Below are 22,214 nucleotides of genomic sequence, written 5' to 3'. Positions count from 1 at the left end.
CAGCTGTAACTGAATGACCATACAGTTTTGTCTATGATCATAGAGATGAGTGCACAGAGGGGATAGAGAGAGTGGAGTCTATGTATACCTAGTGTATTGGTACAAAGAGAAAAGAGAGGAAGAGATATCACTGCCAGGTTTGTGTCTCCCTTCCTCTCTTTCTCTCACAGGATGATCTGGAAATAACATGTCCCTTCCTGTTTAATCTTCATTGCATGTATAATCATGTATTGCATGTATGAATATATAATATTTTTATATCTGGTACCATGTACAATTCTATTTTCATCTGATAAGTTACAGGTTGGCATTAACCCTTTAAGCCCAAGGGCTTAATCTTTAAGCTGTGGTTCCACAGATGTTTCCTCCTCAGAGGGTTCTTCGTCTCCTGATTTGACTCTCTTACGAACTAAGCACGGATGTTCATAGTTTTTTGCCTGGACATGTACCTCCAAGTTATATTTTTATAGCATTGAATTAAGTGTGCAAAGTATTGCTCCTTTATTGCTATCTGGCTGGGTGCTGTATGTCAGACTGCTGGAGATCTCATTATATTGGTTAGTCAGAGTGGCCGAGGGCACCTGTGGTCATTATGACCCCATAAGTGTTTTTGTACATATATTAATGGGGGGACATTTATGAAACATACGTCCAAGGTGTACACCAGGAGAAGGTGCAGATTCACCCCCTTCTCCCTGGCGTAAGCCTCCCATATGCCACGCTTGCCTGATAGGCGGGCTGGCGGAGCTTGCGGGGGCGTGATAAGGTGGGGAGGAGGTGTGGTCTCCTCCCGCTCCTCATTTATCATGATTTACGCTGATCAAAATCTAATTTTTCTTACTCCAATATGATGACAACTTTCATAGATTTTTGTTCTTCTTTATGTGACTTTTGAGTCTTTACTCAGAAGTATAAAAAATGTACACTATATACAGACAAGAAAATATTTCTCATACAACATCCAGAATTCTGCTCATCACAACCACAACTGTAAGACTTATTGATGCTTGGAGTCTCCTCCCAGCTGAGATGGTGTCTGGATCCGTCTCTTTAGATGAGGTGAAGGCTTGAGGCTCGGTGACCCTAAATAGGTTGAATAGCAGAGATGCAGAACCTTGATCCATCACTTTAGATGAGGTGTTGGCTGGAGATGGCGTTCCCTGGTCAATCATTTTAGATGAGGTGGTGGCTGGAGATGGCGCGCCCTGGTCAATCCCTTTAGCTGAGGTGAAGACAATATACGCAATGCCCTGGGTAATGACTTTAGGCAAGGTGAAGGACGCCATTTTTGACTTATGTGTGACCTGAGTGTTCTTCTTCACGGTCACTGCACTGACTTTTGTCTCCGACACTGAATCAGAACATATATAACCTTTCATCCAGTCAGAAAAGCTACTGACTTTGGTATAGACTCCAGGTTTTTGTGGCTGGGCACAACCATCACCCCAGCTCACGATGCCAACCAGAAACCAGGATCCACCAGATTGGCACACTAATGGTCCCCCAGAATCCCCCTGTAGAGTACAACATTACAAAGTTATATCATTGTCCATTCTCGGTCAACTAGGAGACAATGTACAGTTTGTGCTATGAAGCCCTTATAGGTGACAACTTCTCACCTGGCAGCCATCTTTCTTGCCTTCGGGGTAGCCGGCACAGATCATGTCTTGTGTAACATACTCTGGGGGAAACGTAAGGTTGAAGGCTTTCTGGAACATTTCATCGCACTCTGAATAATTCATAAGAGGAAGCTGGACCTTCTGTAATGTGTGCGGAGCTGGGAGTTTTACTAGAACCAAGAAGAAGACGTATTAATATTTCCTGAACGGATGCGGAAGCTAAATACAAGAACAGGGGGATGGGACCAAGGTTGTCGTCATCTGTCAAATATTAAACAGTTCATAGAAGATGGAAGTTTGTTCCATTCTTTATACATACACTACATTTCATAGTACTGTATTAGCTTGAGACTTTCTCACTGGAGATAACTGAGTACAAATCCAACTACTGTATCTTTGGTGGCCCCCATACAGAATGGAATAGGTGAAAACCCACCATCTAATGCATGAGGAAGAGTTGGGTTCCAGGTCTTCAGACCGCCAGTGGTTCTAGAGGTTGGACACCTCACTACCAGACACCTCTTCTGTGGATGGGGGAAAAGTGCTCAATGACTGGAATAACCCTTTAATGGATAATGGCTAATTGTCGAGATACCTGACAACGACTCATTGCAAGTCGAAACATCATTTTTCTGCTTGTGGGCTCAAGAAAGAATTGAAGATTTTGCAAGACTGGATGCTGTTGGACTTGTTTCACTCCTGCACTTATACCCACTTACTGAGATGGTGGGCCCCAGTGTGCATCGTGCAGTGTGCTTATACAGGGATCTTCTGGTGCTGCTGGACCCTACTCTACACTTAAAGTGTCACTGCCGTTTGATTTATTTATTTATTTATTTTTGCAGAAATTAATAGTACAGATTATTTTTTAAGAAACTTTGTAATTGGGTTTATTAGCCGAAAAATGCATTTTTATCATGTAAAAGTAGTTTGAAGCTCTCCCCCCTGTCTTCATGGTTTTCTATGGAGAGGGGAGGGGTGGAGGGAGGTGAGGAACCAAGACAGGACAACAAAGAGTTAATTTACAGCTACATCACTGGCTATCTTCTATGAAGTCAGCACTGACCTCTCTGGCCTCTGGATACCGGCTTTCACACAGCTCCCGCTGTGTAATCCTTTGTTCTCTGTTCGCTGCTGGCGACTAATCTCACTCCCCCCCTCCCCTCTCCATAGAACAGACAGGGCACGTTTGATATAAATGAGATGCAATTTCCTGATAATGAGCAAAGGATGAGAGAGAGGAGGGGGGGGGACCTGGGGAAAGTCTTTTTGAATGCAGATAATGGCATATTTGCCTAATAAACCCAATTACAACGTTTCTTAAAATCACCTGGACTATTGATTTGTGCAAAAAAAAAAAAAGCCTGTGCCCTGGAACTCAGGACTGGAAGAGTCCAGCAGGTATTGGCTGATCATTGGCTCGGTTCTGCTCTCTCATTGGGATCTGAAAGCCAACCAAGGACATCTGTGTTAAGTTGTTGAGTCATTGACTTCCTAAGAAACTGGCCCTAGTGTCCGTGTAAGCAAATCTGATGACCCAACCAGTTGAATGAGAAAATTATGACAAGTTCTAAGAACGTGCTATGAAAAGAGATGGGAATAACCATTCAGGTCACAGGTCACATGACCTTCAGCTCCACCATAGACTCTCTTCTGGAAAATCCAGAACTTCTCACATCACCTCAACTTAACAATTACAGGACTTGGATGAATGTTTATAGAGTCCTGTGGATTTCTTCTACTCAGGCTCTTGAGATATAGGTTTATACATTTGGTAGAATTCATTTTATAAAGGGAAAATTATACCGGACAAGTCTTTACTGTTCTTGGTAAGAACCCCGGTTATAAAGGGTTAAAGGGCAACATTTTTTGGTTCCTCACAAAATTTTTTGGTTCCTCACCATTTTCAGCAATGCGCCCCCAGCCGGTAAGCCAGCACATTGTCCCACTCTGGAACTCCTGGTTTTGGGATGGAAGAGCAACTTGCCGAATATTGTTATTAAAGGTCACAGCTTTGGCCAGTCCCATAAGCGCCAGGTCTCCACGGGTTCCATCCCCACTGTAAGCAGGATGGACGATGACGGTGGTTACTGCCACAGAAAACTGTGTGGGACTTGTCCCAGTGAGGTTCAGAACCCCCAACAGAACATGGAAGTTACTGAAATTTCTGCTCCTATGGGGAAAATTAAAAATATATCAATATAAGCTACAAAATAACTAAGAAAACACAAGTCTGACAATCACTGATATGAGACACAATAGATCACTGTATTCTGAATAAAGCAAATGTGCTGCATAAATGTTCAGATCCTCCTACCACAAGGTGGTGCTGTTGACTCATGAGCCTTATTGGAAGTGCTTTATGCTGTATGGGACTCAGAGATATGTTTCGCATTGACAGCACACCATGTGGTCAGGAGGGGTATTACAGGTGGAGTTTATCGGAGTAAATAATAAGCCTTATCATTGCTTAAAGAGGTTTCTGAATGGAAATAAGGAAAATTAACGAAAAAGATAAAACTGTTATATAAATATAGAAGCAAAAGGAGTCATTCCAAAAGATATTGGGATCAGACTAGAAAATATTTGGCTGATTGGAGAAAATCATTGTGAATTTAATTACTACTTTATTCGCTAATAGATGGGTCCCTACTGGAACATATAAACAATGTTAAAGGAGACCCTCCCGGCCGACCCCCCCCCGGTCCAAACTATTATACTTACTGCTTCCGAGAAGTCTCGGTCCCGGAGCCTGTCCCGCCGCCGAGATATCCCTGTCCGAAGCCGTGCACGCACTCACCAGATATGAGTCCGATGTCCATAGAGAATGACTGGAGCCGTCATTCTCTATGGGCTCTGACTCATCTCTGGTGAGCGCACGTGCGGCTTCTGATGGGAATATCTCAGCTGCCGAATGGGCTCTGAGACTTTTTGGAAGCCGTAAGTAAATGGGTCTGCACCGGGGGGTTGGCCAGGCTCTGTCATGGCACGGGGGTTGACAGGTTCCCTTTAATAATTCTGGATGAGGGTTGTGAGAGGTTCTGAAGACCAGTCCAACCCTAGAGATTTCAAAGTAGTCCAATCCTATAAACCTCTACCCTACTAGCTCAATCTTAGAGACTATTCCCCAACCAGTCCAACCCAATCACTTCCCTACTAGCCCAACCCTAAAAAGTATTCTTCAACCAGTCCAACCACAGAAACTTTATCTAAACCAGTTCAACCCTAGGAACTAATCCCCTACCAATCAACCCCAGAAACTTTTCCTCAACCAGTCCAAACCTAAAAACAACTCCCTAACCAGTGCAACCCTAGTAACTACTGTCCAACCAGTCAAGCCCCAGGAACTACTGTCCAACCAGTCCAGCCCTAGGAACTACAGTCCAACCGGTCCAAACCTAGAAACATCTCCATAACCAGTCCAGCTCTAGGAACTATTCTCCAACCACTCCAGCCCTAGGAACTGCTCTCCACCCAGTGCAACTCTAGGAACTAATCTCCAACCAGTCCAAACCTAGAAGCTACTCTCCAACCAGTCCAGCCCTAGGAACTACTCTCCAACCAGTGCAACCCTAGAAACAACTCCCTAACCAGTCAAGCCCTAAGAACTATTCTGCAACCAGTCCAGCCCTTGGAACTACTCTCCAACCAGTGCAACCCTAGGAACTACTGTCCAACCAGTCCAAACCTACCAAGTAAGATGATCCATTAGAGAGAACACAGGTTTCATAACAAATTTGGCATGGGACTTACACTACACAATGTGCTGCAGTTGCTACCCATTTGTCGGAGATTAGAGACCCTCCACAGACTGGATACTTATTATATATAAGACTGATCTGCCAGGGCCACTCCCCGAACTCCGCATCCTGTCCACCTACAACACGCTGCGAGAACGACTGCTGAAGTCTACCTGCAAGGTAGAGGAGACAAAGACAAGATTGTAGGCAACACTAAGACAAATATAGATAGATAGTAAAAAGATTTGATAGATCGATAGATACCTGCAGCTGTTTTCACCACAATACCTAGAAAAAAAAAACAAAATGGAGAGATTACACTCTGTTGTTAATACATAAATATGTAAAAGAGGAGCCTGTGGAGCCTCATTTAGGAGTCTCGAGACGCAGGACTAGCCAGATATCCCTCCGGGAAGGACCCAGCCAAGGGGCGGCTCCTGTAGGGAAACCATCAAAACCACCATATTTAGTGGCCCTAAAAGTTAACACATGGCATATATATTATAAAACACTGAAAACATTGGTGGTAAAATATATTTTGGTAACTTATAATATCTGACTATACAGGAGTGTGAATAACTCCTTAGTCGTTTCCATCACTGAGATGTATAAGTATAGCTGTCCCAGTATAAGTATAGCTGTCCCAGTATAGGTATAGGTATCCCAGTACATGTATAGCTGTCCCAGTATAGGTATAGCTGCAGCAGCTGATGCAGTGATTCCTCTGTCGGTCTATGGACCCTCTGTCCTGATGACTGGACCCCACTTTCTGCTTACTCACCCTCCACATGTCCTAATGTTTTTGATACTGTGCAGGGATTAGGGCCACACACACTGGAGAAGTTCTCCTCTTTTGATACATGACTGGTTTAATAGAAAAGAGTGCCCTGTGCAACCAGCAAAGTAGTGCCCCAACTTACCATTTATCTTGTGTTTCTCAATTTCAAAGTGTTTAATGGTCTAGGGTAGTGAGGGAACTAAGTGTACATCCTCTGGTCATCTAGGGTAGTGAGGGAACTAAGTGTACATCTTCTGGTTATCTAGGGTAGTGAGGGAACTAAGCAAACATCTTCTGGTCATCTAGAGTTGTGAGGGAACTAAATGTACATCCTCTAATCATCTAGGGTAGTGAGGGAACTCAGGGAGGCATTTATTAAGTCCGGCGTTTTTTACGCCGGACGTAAAAATGCCCCCGCAGCTCCGGCGCTACGGAGATTTATGTAGAGGCGGACTGCCTCTACATAAATCCCATGCGCGCCGTTGCGCACCGCCGAAAACCTACGCCAGCTGAGAACTGGAGTAGGTTTTCGGCGTACATTTTGGCGGAACGGATGATAAATCGTGCGGACTCTGAGTCCGCACCCTCCGTTCCGCCCACTCTCCGCCCCTTTTCCGCCCCCTTTCCGCCCCCTGGCGTACTCGGCGGAAAGTGCCGATTTGCGAATATTTTATTCGCAAATCCGCCATTTTTGCTTAAAAAAAGACGCAAATCGGCACTTTCCGCCGAAAATCATCCATTCGCCGGATGATACATGTGGCCCTAAGTGTATATTCTCTGATGGTCTACAGTAATGAGAGAACTAAGTGTATAATCTCTTATTGTTTAGGGTAGAGAGGGAACTGTGTGCCTATTACCGGGCGATCAGCAAGAGCAAGCGAGCACTGACTTGTTAGTTTACTGATTGCTCGCTCCTCGTTCCCCGCTCTCTGAGGGTAATTCGCCAGGGGGGGGGGGGGGGGGTTGCACAGGGAGCTGCGAGGTGCGATCATTAAATCATCCGGGCAGTCCATAGAGGATAGTGGCAGTCTGCTCAAGTTGCTCCTCTTGCACGGAGCGATGGCAGCAGCCCGTTGCTACAGTATATAAGTTGTTCATCTTTCAACATGTTAAAAAACTTTGAAAGGTAACGATCAGTTGACATTGTGCATATCGGCTGATCGTTGCCTTTTATTACATAAATCCATTATCAGCCATTAATTGCTAATAATCGGCCAAATACGACCGATAATTGCTTTCATGTAATAGGGCCTTAAAGCGTCTCTGCATCCACAAATTGACCCCCACACACACACACACTTGTACCTTCGGATAGCGGCTATTAATCCCAGATCTGTCCTGGGGTCCGTTCGGCAGGTGATGCAGTTATTGTCCTAAAAAGCAACTTTTAAACTTGCAGCCCCGTGCCCAACGGCCGGGGCTTAGAATGTCTATGCATTAGGCTGGCACAAGCTCTCCGTCCCTCCTCATCATTAGGAATGCCCCTAGAACATTTTCCAGCCCATGTTCAGTATTCACACAGGTGAGGAATAGGAGACAATCTGCCTGGAGCTTTCCTAATGATAAGAAGGGCGGGGAGGAGGGACGGAGAGGGTGTGCCAGCCTAATGCATACACAATCTAAGCCCCGGTCGTTGGGCACAGGGCTGCAAGTTTAAAAGTAATTTTTTTATGACAATAACTGCATCATCTACCGAACGGACCGCAGGACAGATCTTGGATTAAAAGCAGCTATCCGAATGTACAAGTGGTTTGGGGGGGTCGGATTGTGGGTACAGAGTCACTTTAAGTGTATATTCTCTTATTGTTTACAGTAGTGAAGGAACTAAATGTATATTCCCCTATTGTCTAGGGTTGTGAGGGAACTGTGTATATTCTCTGATGGTCTAGCCTAGGGAGGGAATTAAGGGGGAAATTTATTAAACAGCTAAAGTGCCTTTTTTAGGCGCAGATGGGTCTGATCGGCGTAAAATATTCGCAAATGGTCTATTTGCGAATATTTTATTTGCGTTGGGCCGATCTGTGCCTCCTGCGCCAGTGAGATGGCGTTACGAGGGGGGGGGTGTTGAACGCAGAGGGGGCGCGGGGGGGCGCATTTATCTTTTTCTCTGGGGGGAAAATGATACTGAAACCCACGCCAGCTCTGAGCTGGCATAGGTTTCATTTCATTCGCTCCGAGGCAGTGCGCCTCTACATAAATCCTCTGAGCTATGGAGCCACGGGGACATTTGTAAGCCCGGCGTAAAAAACATCAGACTTCCTAAATGTCCCGCTAGGTGTATATTCCCCTATTGTCTAGTTCTAGAGCTAATTGTCTATCCCTTTAAGGGTCTATGATATTGATTGCTACGTGTATGTTCCCTGGTCGTGTAAAGTAGTGAACCGGTGGACAAAAACGAGAAAATTTACGTGCTCGAAACAAACTTCCAGCCAATGTGGTGGGTAATTCCAGGGAAAGTGAATGATAATCTGATTGGGTGAACATATATGTATCCTTATAATATATAATATACAGGCAGACTAGATGGGCCAGGGGGACGGGGGAATCTTTTTCTGTCAGAAAGTATTTTTCATCATATCAGGTATCTATGTTTCTACCATATCTTCCCTAATGGTGTAAAGTAGTCATTGAGGATGACTTTACATTCCCTGAAGACCGAGGACAGTATAGGGGGGAGTAAACTCTTTTCTTGGAGACATCCTAGTACATAGGGCATGGGGGTTGCTTGGCTTCATGAGAAGGTGAGGTTTCCCATCATGCAGTCTGTTCAGATCACTCACCCATTGCTAGAAGTAGGATGACAGAGGTGGTCTTCCAGTTCATGGGATGTCCATGTCCATGGAGAGGCCAGGTATTGCGTCTCGGCCGGAGGGTCTCCATTGTCAGTATGGCTGCTTCACAGGATGTAGTTGACAGGACTCAAGGACTCTCACCTCTATCTTGTATCTAAGATGTTATGTCCTATTCTTGGCCTGTATACCAGATACCATCTCATGGGTCCCCAGTGTCTCCTCTGGCAGGTGAATGACTGGCTGCACCGTCTCCATCTGCCTTTTGTAGCCTCCTCCATCCCTGTGACAGTAGACAGATTGTTCCGTGTCCTCGCTCCGGGACTGAGCCTCCATTGTCTTCCAGTAGAGTTGGTCCAATTTTTGTAAACATAATAAATATAATTTATGAATGATTTTGATTGTCCCGGGGACACGATGAGCAGATTAACAGAAGCAAAACTAATTAGGAATTAATTGCTTTACGTATCAATAATATGAATTCTGTGCAGATCACCGGGCACGGATACAATAATATCAACGTCACCGCAACGTTCACAGAGGACGGGGAAGTTACACAGCTTCTCGGATACATTATATGGCAGCATGGTGGTCTGTAGAAGACAGCCCCATCATGGGCCAGTCTCTAACCAGTAAGTAACCTGTATATCATGTGTATAGAGAGGTAGTCACAGCCCCGCCCCCTATATATCCTGTTTTTCGAGAGGTAGTCATAGCCCGCCCACATTATATCATGTGTATAGAGAGGTAGTCACAGCCCCGCCCCCTATATATCCTGTTTTTCGAGAGGTAGTCATAGCCCGCCCACATTATATCATGTGTATAGAGAGGTAGTCACAGCCCCGCCCCCTATATATCCTGTTTTTCGAGAGGTAGTCATAGCCCGCCCACATTATATCATGTGTATAGAGAGGTAGTCACAGCCCCGACCCCCACCATGTGTATAGAGAGATAGTCACAGCCCCGCCCCTGTATATCATGTATATAGAGAGGTAGTCACAGCCCCGCCCCTGTATACCTTGTGTATAGAGAGGTAGTCACAGCCCCGCCCCTGTATACCTTGTGTATAGAGAGGTAGTCACAGCCCCGCCCCTGTATACCTTGTGTATAGAGAGGTAGTCACAGCCCCGCCCCCTGTATATCATGTGTATAGAGAGATAGTCACAGCCCCGCCCCCTATATATCCTGTGTATAGAGAAGTACTCATAGCCCCACCTCCTGTGTGTTTCTCTCTGTATACTATACACATAGTTGTGAGGTCACGTTGCACTGACATGGATAGTGGTTTCTCTTGGCAGTCTCTATTAGAGTGCTGTGTTTCCATGAAGCCCGGCCGCCCAGGTGACAGCGCTCCATCACCTGCACCAACCCCTCCAGCTACAGCGTACACTGTGTGCCATACAACACGGCCGGAAGACGAGATTCCTCACCGTACAGGAACAACTATAAATCACCACTCAGGACATTATGTAACGGAGGGTGGCGGCTGCTTCTGTATATACAGGTATAATGGTAACACATAGACATATCAGCTGTGTTATATAGAGGTGAGTGGCCTGTATATACAGGTTACTATATAGACATATCAGCTGTATTATATAGAGGTGAGTGTCCTGTATATACAGGTTACTATATAGACATATCAGCTGTGTTATATACAGGTGAGTGTCCTGTATATACAGGTTACTATATAGACATATCAGCTGTATTATATACAGGTGAGTGTCCTGTATATACAGGTTACTATATAGACATATCAGCTGTATTATATACAGGTGAGTGTCCTGTATATACAGGTTACTATATAGACATATCAGCTGTATTATATACAGGTGAGTGTCCTGTATATACAGGTTACTATATAGACATATCAGCTGTATTATATACAGGTGAGTGTCCTGTATATACAGGTTACTATATAGACATATCAGCTGTATTATATACAGGTGAGTGTCCTGTATATACAGGTTACTATATAGACATATCAGCTGTATTATATAGAGCTGAGTGTCCTGTATATACAGGTTACTATATAGACATATCAGCTGTGTTATATAGAGGTGAGTGTCCTGTATATACAGGTTACTATATAGACATATCAGCTGTATTATATACAGGTGAGTGTCCTGTATATACAGGTTACTATATAGACATATCAGCTGTATTATATACAGGTGAGTGTCCTGTATATGGGAAGCTACCAAGGTGACTAGCAAAATTCCGTCAGGGTGACTTGTAGAAATCTTGAATAAACTCATACTCATGGTTTGGAAGAGATTCCACCTTCTTCCAGAAAGATCACTGAGTGCCAGTTCTGGTAACACGAGCACTGGGCTTGCGCAACCTTGAGATGGCCAAGCGAAGATCAATGGGGTACTTCGGCTTTATCTGCACTTTGCTCCGCTGAACCTCTTTCTTGGAACATCCTGATTTGAACATGTAGAATAGTCACCCTAGACGTAGGAAAGGTTGATCGCTGGACGGTAGCTACCCCACCTTGGGCTTTAGCACTGCATTGTCACTGTGTTACACCAATTAGGTAGAGCTTCTCTCTAAACACCAATAACTGGAAGACCCCACCCAGAAAGTAACGAGGGGTTTTATAGGAGCGTACAGGACTTCTGGAACAGACTAACCCTGAGTGTGTGATAGGCTGTGTCATGTGAGGTATCCAGCTCAAGGATTGGTGGAACAGCGACACAAACAAGTGCAATATTAACCCTTCATAAACATTCAGAGGTGCCATAAAATGAAAAGTGAGACACCAAGTGGTAAAAGAGCAGAACGCGTCCTCCAGCCCAGTCATCTTGGAGTCATCTGCTCTCATGCTTCTATAGGTTATGTTCACACTGCGTATGAGTCCGGCTGTAGTTCTTACGTCGCCGTACATGTGTGGCTGAAACTATGGGCGTGGGAAAAATAGACATGCGGCCGGATGCATACGAACCGCGAACATACGCCCGTAGTACAGTTCTGCTTCCCTAGCTTGTTTCGAAGCGATCTGAGGCAGGTAATTTACTTGGAAATCTTCGCCCAGCCCAATAAAACTCACAGAACCTTTTGGATCGAAAAATCAAGTTCAATTTGGCTGAAATAAGTTCTCCGTACGGGACCGCATGGAAATCCACGGCCGTGAATTTCAACATTTCCCCCTTTAAACAATGGTCGTGTTCATTTTTCACGGCGCCGTATACGATCTGGCCGTAAGCTCATACGTAGTGTGCACTGTGCGGCCGTATATCGTATACTTTCAAGCGAAAGCATCAACCTTAAAACTACGTGCGTATGTTCGAGGTTCGCACTACGGACAGAAACATACGCCGTGTGAACATAGCCATAGAGTGTATATGTGAAGGCATCTCATAGCTTCATCTGTGTAGATGTTTATTATTAATCTCACCAAGGATAACACTAATGTCCTATACAGGGCTGCATCTGCCATGAGGCGAGATGAGCATCTGATCTCAGGTGGCAGATTTTTAGGTTCCTGATGGGGTGGAAACTTCTTCCCTGTCAGTCTCATGTAACTAAGATGGCATTGCCTGGCTGACTATCGCTAAACTGTGGGGTGCCCTGAGCCAACCCATTGGGGTTCGCCAAAACTAAAAGGTCTGCTCCCTCTGTGGCCTGTGCGGGTGGCCCCCAGGCTGGTGAGTGCTGCTGCTGCACCCGTCTTTCCTTTCTCCTGGTTGATCAGTTCAGGAGCTATGAGTGTGACAAAAGCGTCATATATATTGGTCCTGGTCTAATTGGAGACTCGGCCATATCTGCACTGTGAAGTTTTCTAGGCTTCCTAGAACCTCCAGAGCAATGCATGTCAGATGGGAAGGAATATAGTTAGGTTTCTGCATCACTGAACATACTTGTTGGAGGCTTAAAGACCACCCCACTCAGGACTCTCTGAGGCAGAAGCAGTCACTAGTGGTCTCTGAGGCAGAAACAGTCACTAGGTGTCTCTGAGGCAGAAGCAGTCACTAGTGGTCTCTGAGGCAGAAACAGTCACTAGTGGTCTCTGAGGCAGAAGCAGTCACTAGGTGTCTCTGAGGCAGAAGCAGTCACTAGTGGTCTCTGAGGCAGAAGCAGTCACTAGTGGTCTCTGAGGCAGAAGCAGTCACTAGTGGTCTCTGAGGCAGAAGCAGTCACTAGTGGTCTCTGAGGCAGAAGCAGTCACTAGTGGTCTCTGAGGGTGTCACTATTAGGGGGTCTCAAAGGTTGGCACTTTTTCTTTCCAATTATGTGTGCAGTATATACACTACTGGTATATAGTTATGCATTCTATATCTACACTGCTGGTATATAATTATACATACTATATCTACACTGCTGGTATATAATTATTTATGCTATATCTACACTGCTGGTATATAATTATGCATGCTATATCTACACTGCTGGTATATAATTATACATGCTATATCTATACTGCTGGTATATAATTATGAACGCTTTATCTACACTGCTGGTATATAATTATACATGCTATATCTACACTGCTGGTGTATAATTATGCATGCTATAGCTACACTGCTGGTATATAATTATTCATGCTATATCTACACTGCTGGTATATAATTATTCATGCTATATCTATACTGCTGGTATATAATTATGAACGCTTTATCTACACTGGTGGTATATAATTATGCATGCTATATCTTTACTGCTGGTATATAATTATGCATGCTATAGCTACACTGCTGGTATATAATTATTCATGCTATATCTACACTGCTGGTATATAATTATGCATTCTATATCTACACTGCTGGTAAATAATTATGCATGCTATATCTACACTGCTGGTATATAATTATACATGCTATATCTACACTGCTGGTATATAATTATGCATGCTATATCTACACTGCTGGTATATAATTATGCATGCTATATCCACACTGCTGGTATATAATTATGCATGCTATATCTACACTGCTGGTATATAATTATGCATGCCATATCTACACTGCTGGTAAATAATTATGCATTCTATATCTACACTGCTGGTAAATAATTATGCATGCTATATCTACACTGCTGGTATATAATTATGCATTCTATATCTACACTGCTGGTAAATAATTATGCATGCTATATTTACACTGCTGGTATATAATTATGCATGCTATATCTACACTGCTGGTATATAATTATACATGCTATATCTACACTGCTGGTATATAATTATACATGCTATATCTACATTGCTAGTATCTGTCAGTTATACTCACTGCTGGTATGTGTATTTTTATGTATGTTTTATATATATATATATATATATATATATATATATATATATATTTTTTTTTTTTTTTTTTCTCTGCTGGTATATAGGTATATATGAGATACAGTCACTGCTGGTATATAGTTACATAAGAGATACAGTCACTGCGGGTATATAGTGATACATGAGATATATTTACTGCTGGTATATAGCTATATAAGAGATATAGTCACAGCTGGTATATAAGAGATATAGTCACAGCTGTCCATGTTGAACTGATAATTCCAGCCAGAAGCCACAAATGATCAGATTGGCACCATATAGATCCCCCAGAATCCCCCTGTGAGATGGCAAGATCTATAGTCCAGTAGGTAATACAGTATCTGCTTGATGGTGCCCATACACCCTATACCAAAGACAGCCGAATTCTCTGGTACCGGTGGGACTGACCAACAGTGTAAGGTGTGTGACTCCTGACTCTCCACTGACATGACGTGGGTGGAGAGAAGGAGAGGAGCGTCTGACTTATGTATGGAGAGGCCGGGAGATGTTGGCCGAACCATCGGGTGACAATTATTGAAGATGTATGGCCGCCTTTTCTCCACCATTGGGGGCCCAGATAAATGGTGTAACACAGCACTGTTGAGGGTCCACATTCCCCACATCTAGAGTAGGGACACATTCATATTACACTGTGGCGTCCTGAGATAATGGACCCTGCACAGACAACCCTGTCACTATATATCAGGGCAGTCTGCCAGGGTCACCTCTCAGCATTATCACCAACCACCACTAGAGGGCACAGTTTCTGCTGACACTTCCATCACAGGAATAGGAACAATCAATAGTGTTAGTAGTTTAAGGTCAGGCCAGAAGGGGGCAGCACCAATAAGCTTCAACATTACACAGAAAATAATAGCTAGTTGGGGTATATATCTGGTGGCTCTGAGGATAGAGGAACAGGACAATATAATACCGCCACTTGCTGTTAGTCACTAATAGTCAGAGGTTCAGGCTCAGAGCCATCAGAGGTAAAGATAGCCGCCCTCCTGGATTTATATTATTTGTATAAAATCACACAAGATGGTGGGAATAAAAAGCCGTAATATCACAAGTCCTGACTCCAGTGCTGGGTGAGAGGGGGAGGAAGTCCTTCTGGTGATGTGCGGTATAATATGTGATATCACTGAGGTTCTGTCGCCCAAGAGCCCACAAACACCTGGAGCCGGCCCGAGGTAAAGGGGGTAGAAAAAAAACCATACTCACCTAGCCCCAGTCCCCTGCTGCTCGCCCACAGCTCCGGCTCACTTCAGTCCAGCCCCTAGACAAGTGCTCTGGAGCAGGACCTGCGGGCTCAGCCAATCACTGACAGCTGTTCTCTTCTGTCTCGATCAGTGATTGGCTGAGATGACAGGTCCTGATCCAGAGTGTTTGACTGGGAAGATGGAGGGACTGGACAGAGGTGAATGGGAGCTTTGAGGGAGCAGCGGGGACTGGGGTTAGGTAAGTATGGGTTTCTTTCCAACCTCTCACACTAGCAGGATATTCATTTGTACACTAGGGCTGGAATTCCCCTTTAAGTATCTGTGTTTTTTGAGTAAGTGTCATCATGTTTCCCATCATAATACTAATGACCATGGTGGCTGTTCCAAGGCCGTTCACTTGTTCTCTGGCTAACCCATGTGGAGGGACATGGTGGGGCAGGTCATGTGACTGAACCAGATGTCCGGCACAAGTTTCCATTCTCCACCAGTCATTGTGTTATTATATGAGACTTAAAGGTTCAAGTTTCTGATCCATCCTGATCCCCCATTAGTCTCTGTTACACAGCTTAGGGGCTTATTGGGTGTAAGGTCTCCTGTATGAGGAATCCCAGCGGACACTTTTGTCTTATCCCTAGGGCCACCATCTCCTCACAGGACAGGACAATGGACAGCGGCCGTTCACAGGGCAGGATAATGGATGGTGTCCATTTACAGGACAATGGACATTGGACGTTCACAGGATAGGACAATGGATGGCGGCCACTCACAGGGCAGGACAATGGACGGCAACCACTCACAGGACAGGACAATGGAGGGCGGCCACTCACAGGACAATGGACAGAGGACGTTCACAAGACAGGACAATGGATGGCGGCCACTCACAGGACAGGACAATGGAGGGCGGCCACTCACAGGACAATGGACAGAGGACGTTCACAAGACAGGACAATGGACGGCGACCACTCACAGGACAGGACAATGGAGGGCGGCCACTCACAGGACAATGGACAGAGGACGTTCACAAGACAGGACAATGGATGGCGACCACTCACAAGGCAGGACAATGGACAGCGACCACTCACAGGACAGGACAATGGACGGCGACCACTTACAAGACAGGACAATGGACGGCAACCACTCATGCAGTGTCCCAGAACAGACTATTTCTCCATAACTTTATCTCTGCACCTTTATTATAACCATTCCTGTTCTGGAAAGCTATGGTCCACTGCAAACTGTGTGTATTGTGTCACCCCTCTCAGTATTCAGGTCGGCTGTTCCATTCATTTCTTGTATGCATATTCAGTTATTAGTGCCTAATGGTATTATGTCGCCCCCCAGTGTTCAAGTATGGTACTTCTCATGTATATTTCTCTGTATATGCCTAATGGTGTGATGATGCAATGGCTGGATGTCACGTGACTGTGCCCTATTGCCATGGTAACCCCAATGGTCATTGAGCTTTGGCTGGGGAATAACATGTGACTTCCTGTTCCACCTCAGTCTATCTCCTACCACAGAGGGGATAGGGTGTGTTGCTGCTGCTCCTGTGTCAAAAGGGCGCAGCCCTGCGGTGTCTGCTGCAGCATTACCAGAAGTGTTCCTGGCTATGTTCTATTCTCAAGTCCTCAAGATTCTCATCTATTCTCCAGATCTAGGTGCCGTTCTTCAGTCATTCCTCTCATCATCTTCTCTGATCATCAACAGCAAGTATTCATCTCAGTCTCATTCCGCCCAGCATCTTATCCTCAGTATCACTACTACTCCCATCATTCAGTGCGCTATCATCACAGCCTATTGCAGCATCACCCATTACTCTGCCTTATTCAAGCCTGCCTTATACCCGGTTGCATCCGGAGAGACTGTTGCTACTAGTTACCACCGTTACAATAAATATACAACTACCGTTGTTTCTGAACCTTGGCATTGGTGTAATTATTGGTGCCCTGACTAAGGACAATGAGGAATCGAATGCCCAGTATTCCCGCATGGTCAGGAGCCCGGTTCTCAGCTGTGTTACCCTCGTGCCAAAACCGTGACAATCCTCTGCTCAGCAGCTGCTCCGGCTCCTGCCAGTAACTACACCTATCAGCAGAGAGGCCCCTAGGGGCCCGGGCATCACACTCACAGGACAGGACAATGGATGGCGGCTGCTCACAGGACAGGACAATGGATGGCAGAGCGCCCCTCCTGTCCATGCCAGTGTCTGGTTACATAATCCATTTTGGCCCTATTCACATTGTTGCCAATATACATCACAATAACAGCAACATGGCCCATATGTGATGTGGATGGAACCAACACAACTTCTGTCCGGGCCTGGAGACCAGGGGGCAGCACTGGGTGGTCACCTCAGGTGGGGAGAACCTGTACGGGAAAAAGCAATACTAACAGATGAGTCAATGGAGAATTGGGATGAGGGGGTCTGGACAGGGTTGTAGAGTGAGCAGACCCCTCTGTCCTGCACTGTAAGGACCCCCACCCCTTCTGTGCCCACCAGAGGCAGATCCTTCTCTTTCCTGTTGGTGCAGATGTCTCTTGTCTTCTGGAATCATCCTCTAAGTGAAGCTTATCCTGCATCCTGCACCTTGGGGAAAAGCAGTAAGACCAGTCCTGCGGGTTCTCCAGACAGAGGGCAGGCACTAGGACCCTGAACAGACGCCTCACTAATGCAGAATATTGTTGTTCTCTTATTTGTCTCTTTCCAGAAAGTCTTCAGGATCTCTGCTTGCTGTCACTGGATGGGAACCCTCGTTTGCATCTAAAGATAGAAACGCATCATGTATCCGATCAACTCCAAAGTGGATACAACTGTTACACTGGATACAGCTGAGAGCAGGACTAGCTATGTACAGTGTATCAGTCTGGAGCTCACAGAGCATTGTCTACACTGGATACAGCTAAGAGCAGGACTAGCTATGTACAATGTATCAGTCTGTAGAGCTCACAGAGCATTGTCTACACTGGATACAGCTGAGAGCAGGACTAGCTATGTACAATGTATCAGTCTGGAGCTCACAGAGCATTGTCTACACTGGATACAGCTAAGAGCAGGACTAGCTATGTACAATGTTTCAGTCTGGAGCTCACAGAGCATTGTCTACACTGGATACAGCTGAGAGCAGGACTAGCTATGTACAATGTATCAGTCTGTAGAGCTCACAGAGCATTGTCTACACTGAACACAGCTGAGAGCAGGACTAGCTATGTACAATGTATCAGGCTGGAGCTCACAGAGCATTGTCTACACTGGATACAGAGCAGGACTAGCTATGTACAATGTATCAGTCAGGAGATCACAGAGCATTGTCTACACTGGATACAGCTAAGAGCAGGACTAGCTATGTACAATGTATCAGTCTGTAGAGCTCACAGAGCATTGTCTACACTGGATACAGCTAAGAGCAGGACTAGCTATGTACAATGTATCAGGCTGGAGCTCACAGAGCATTGTCTACACTGGATACAGCTGAGAGCAGGACTAGCTATGTACAGTGTATCAGGCTGGAGCTCACAGAGCATTGTCTACACTGGACACAGCTGAGAGCAGGACTAGCTATGTACAGTGTATCAGGCTGGAGCTCACAGAGCATTGTCTACACTAGATACAGCTGAGAGCAGGACTAGCTATGTACAATGTATCAGTCTGGAGCTCACAGAGCATTGTGTACACTGGATACAGCTGAGAGCAGGACTAGCTATGTACAATGTATCAGTCTGGAGCTCACAGAGCATTGTCTACACTGGACACAGCTGAGAGCAGGACTAGCTATGTACAATGTATCAGTCTGGAGCTCACAGAGCATTGTCTACACTGGATACAGCTGAGAGCAGGACTAGCTATGTACAATGTATCAGTCTGTAGAGCTCACAGAGCATTGTCTACACTGGATACAGCTGAGAGCAGGACTAGCTATGTACAATGTATCAGGCTGGAGCTCACAGAGCATTGTCTACACTGGATACAGCTGAGGGCAGGACTAGCTATGTACAATGTATCAGTCTGGAGCTCACAGAGCATTGTCTACACTGGATACAGCTGAGGGCAGGACTAGCTATGTACAGTGTATCAGGCTGGAGCTCACAGAGCATTGTCTACACTGGACACAGCTGAGAGCAGGACTAGCTATGTACAGTGTATCAGGCTGGAGCTCACAGAGCATTGTCTAAACTGGACACAGCTGGGAGCAGGACTAGCTATGTACAATGTATCACTCTGGAGCTCACAGAGCATTGTCTACACTGGATACAGCTGAGAGCAGGACTAGCTATGTACAATGTATCACTCTGGAGCTCACAGAGCATTGTCTACACTGGATACAGCTAAGAGCAGGACTAGCTATATACAATGTATCAGTCTGTAGAGCTCACAGAGCATTGTCTACACTGGACACAGCTGAGAGCAGGACTAGCCTTGTACAATGTATCAGTCTGGAGCTCACAGAGCATTGTCTACACAGGATACAGAGCAGGACTAGCTATATACAATGTATCAGTCTGTAGAGCTCACAGAGCATTGTCTACACTGGATACAGCTAACAGCAGGACTAGCTATGTACAATGTATCAGGCTGTAGAGCTCACAGAGCATTGTCTACACTGGATACAGCTGGGAGCAGGACTAGCTATGTACAATGGATCAGTCTGGAGCTCACAGAGCATTGTCTACACTGGATACAGCTGAGAGCAGGACTAGTTATGTACAATGTATCAGGCTGTAGAGCTCACAGAGCATTGTCTACACTGGATACAGAGCAGGACTAGCTATGTAAAAAGTATCAGTCTGGAGTCCAGGCTGTAGAGCTCATAGAGCATTGTCTACACTGGATACAGCTGAGGGCAGGACTAGCTATGTACAATGTATCAGTCTGGAGCTCACAGAGCATTGTCTACACTGGATACAGAGCAGGACTAGCTATGTACAATGTATCAGTCTGGAGCTCACAGAGCATTGTCTACACTGGATACAGCTGAGAGCAGGACTAGCTATGTACAATGTATCAGGCTGGAGCTCACAGAGCATTGTCTACACTGGATACAGCTGAGAGCAGGACTAGCTATGTACAATGTATCAGGCTGGAGCTCACAGAGCATTGTCTACACTGGATACAGCTGAGGGCAGGACTAGCTATGTACAGTGTATCAGTCTGGAGCTCACAGAGCATTGTCTACACTGTAAGGTTAAAGGGATTATCCAGGATTAGAAAAAAAACACAGCTACTTTCTTTCAAAAGCAGCTCCTGTCCTCAGGTTGTGAGTGGTATTACAATTCCGTCCCATTTACTTCAATAGAACTGGGTGCAAAACACCAGGAGGACAGGAGGAGGCGCTGTTTTTAGAAGAAAGCAGCCATGTTTATCTAAGCCTGGATAACCCCTTTAAGATGAGACTGAGATTGCCTTGTTTCCACCCGCCACCTACAGACACCTTGTCAGCCGCCCCCTAGTGGTGGACAGGATTACACAGAATTTTCAACAATAACATTTTTAACATAGATTTTTTTGTTTTGTTTTTGTCTTTTTGACCTTACATAATATGCGTGCAGCCTCTTACATCCTCCAGACGGGCGGCTCAGTGATATAATGATGGGAAATTATCGAGAACCTATGATTATAGAGGCGGAGTACCTGGCACTGATAACGGGAAGGACAATAGAGGGCGCTCTGTGTGTCACCTCATTGATGGGACCTGGAAGGAGCCCACAGAAATAGCTCCCTGGTGTCAGAGTCAAGGACGTGACCGGGTACATGGCCAAGACTCACATAGAGGAGTCAGGAACAAGGTCCGATTGTTACAACACAATAAGCAAGTGATAGAAGAAGACACGGACATAACACAAGAAGGATATGGAAGGAGTCATGAAGGGATATGATCCATCGTGCGTATACACGCAGTATTACACTATACACAAGTGTCCCCCATTAATAGGATTTAATGGCCACATCACAATGTTCTGGTCCTTCACCGAGAACCTTGAAGATACCAAACTCTTAAGGTAGATCTCATCCCGTAGGCAGAGCAGGTAGGTGACGCTGCCAGAGTGGGACAATCTGATTAGGTTCTGTAGAGCAGGACCAGATAAACTTATAACAGCCTGGAATCATCTAATATCTGTTTGTGACCATTAGTAGAACCTTATCTAGTCTTAGTCTAGTCTAGTCTAGTTCAGATCATAGACAGGCTGTCCTAAATATTCTACGTCATCGGCACTTGTTTGGAAATCTAGACATTTCATTGGTAACCAGAGAGTCGTCTTCAACTTATCTCAATGATAGGAAAACTTAAGAGGAAATGTAGCACTGTGTGTTAGAGTATGCTAACACTACGGGATCCCGACGGAACACCCGTTGCGGATTTCACAGCTTGCACCTGCTCACAGAGTCAGACGGTCGTGGATGGCGGAATCTGTCAAACCATAGAATGAAGCCTATGGGAGCAGCGGAGATACGTGCTGCCGTCTCAGTCCGTGAGCAGGTGCGAGCTGCGGAATCCGCAACATGTGTTCCATCGGGATTCCGAAGTGTGCACATACCCTAATTCAGTCATCAAGATGGCAGGAACCTCTCTGAGGAAGAGGACATCCCTTTAAGAGCAATGAGGAGACATACAAGATGCCTTACTGCCCTACAAGAAATGTTTCTCCTCCTCTGTGATGTCCTCACCACCTTGAGGAAGCTTCATGGAGAATCTTCTCTACCTCTTATGGAGACATTTGGATTCCTAAACAAGGTCATAATGTGAACTTTTCATTGTAGACATCCCAGGTTATATTATGCTATATACAGCTTCTCAGTTGCTTC

General features: G+C 45.3%; 1 protein-coding gene across 1 annotated transcript; it reads right to left on the bottom strand.

Annotated features, from left to right (window-relative positions):
- Positions 1-320: 320 nt before the first annotated feature.
- Positions 321-9,149, bottom strand: LOC138800575 (serine protease 33-like). Its single transcript, XM_069982348.1, has 6 exons — positions 8,918-9,149; positions 5,624-5,647; positions 5,373-5,532; positions 3,521-3,792; positions 1,620-1,789; positions 321-1,514 (listed from the first exon to the last, which is right to left on the bottom strand). The coding sequence occupies exons 1-6, from the start codon at positions 9,015-9,017 to the stop codon at positions 951-953; spliced, it is 1,290 nt and encodes a 429-aa protein (XP_069838449.1). The 5' UTR covers positions 9,018-9,149; the 3' UTR covers positions 321-950.
- Between the last annotated feature and the right edge of the window lie 13,065 nt (positions 9,150-22,214).

The sequence above is a fragment of the Dendropsophus ebraccatus genome, chromosome 9 (assembly GCF_027789765.1).
Source record: "Dendropsophus ebraccatus isolate aDenEbr1 chromosome 9, aDenEbr1.pat, whole genome shotgun sequence".
NCBI classification, from domain to species: domain Eukaryota; kingdom Metazoa; phylum Chordata; class Amphibia; order Anura; family Hylidae; genus Dendropsophus; species Dendropsophus ebraccatus.
Note: the sequence above shows the minus strand (reverse complement) of the source record. Positions and strands in the feature narration are given on the sequence as shown.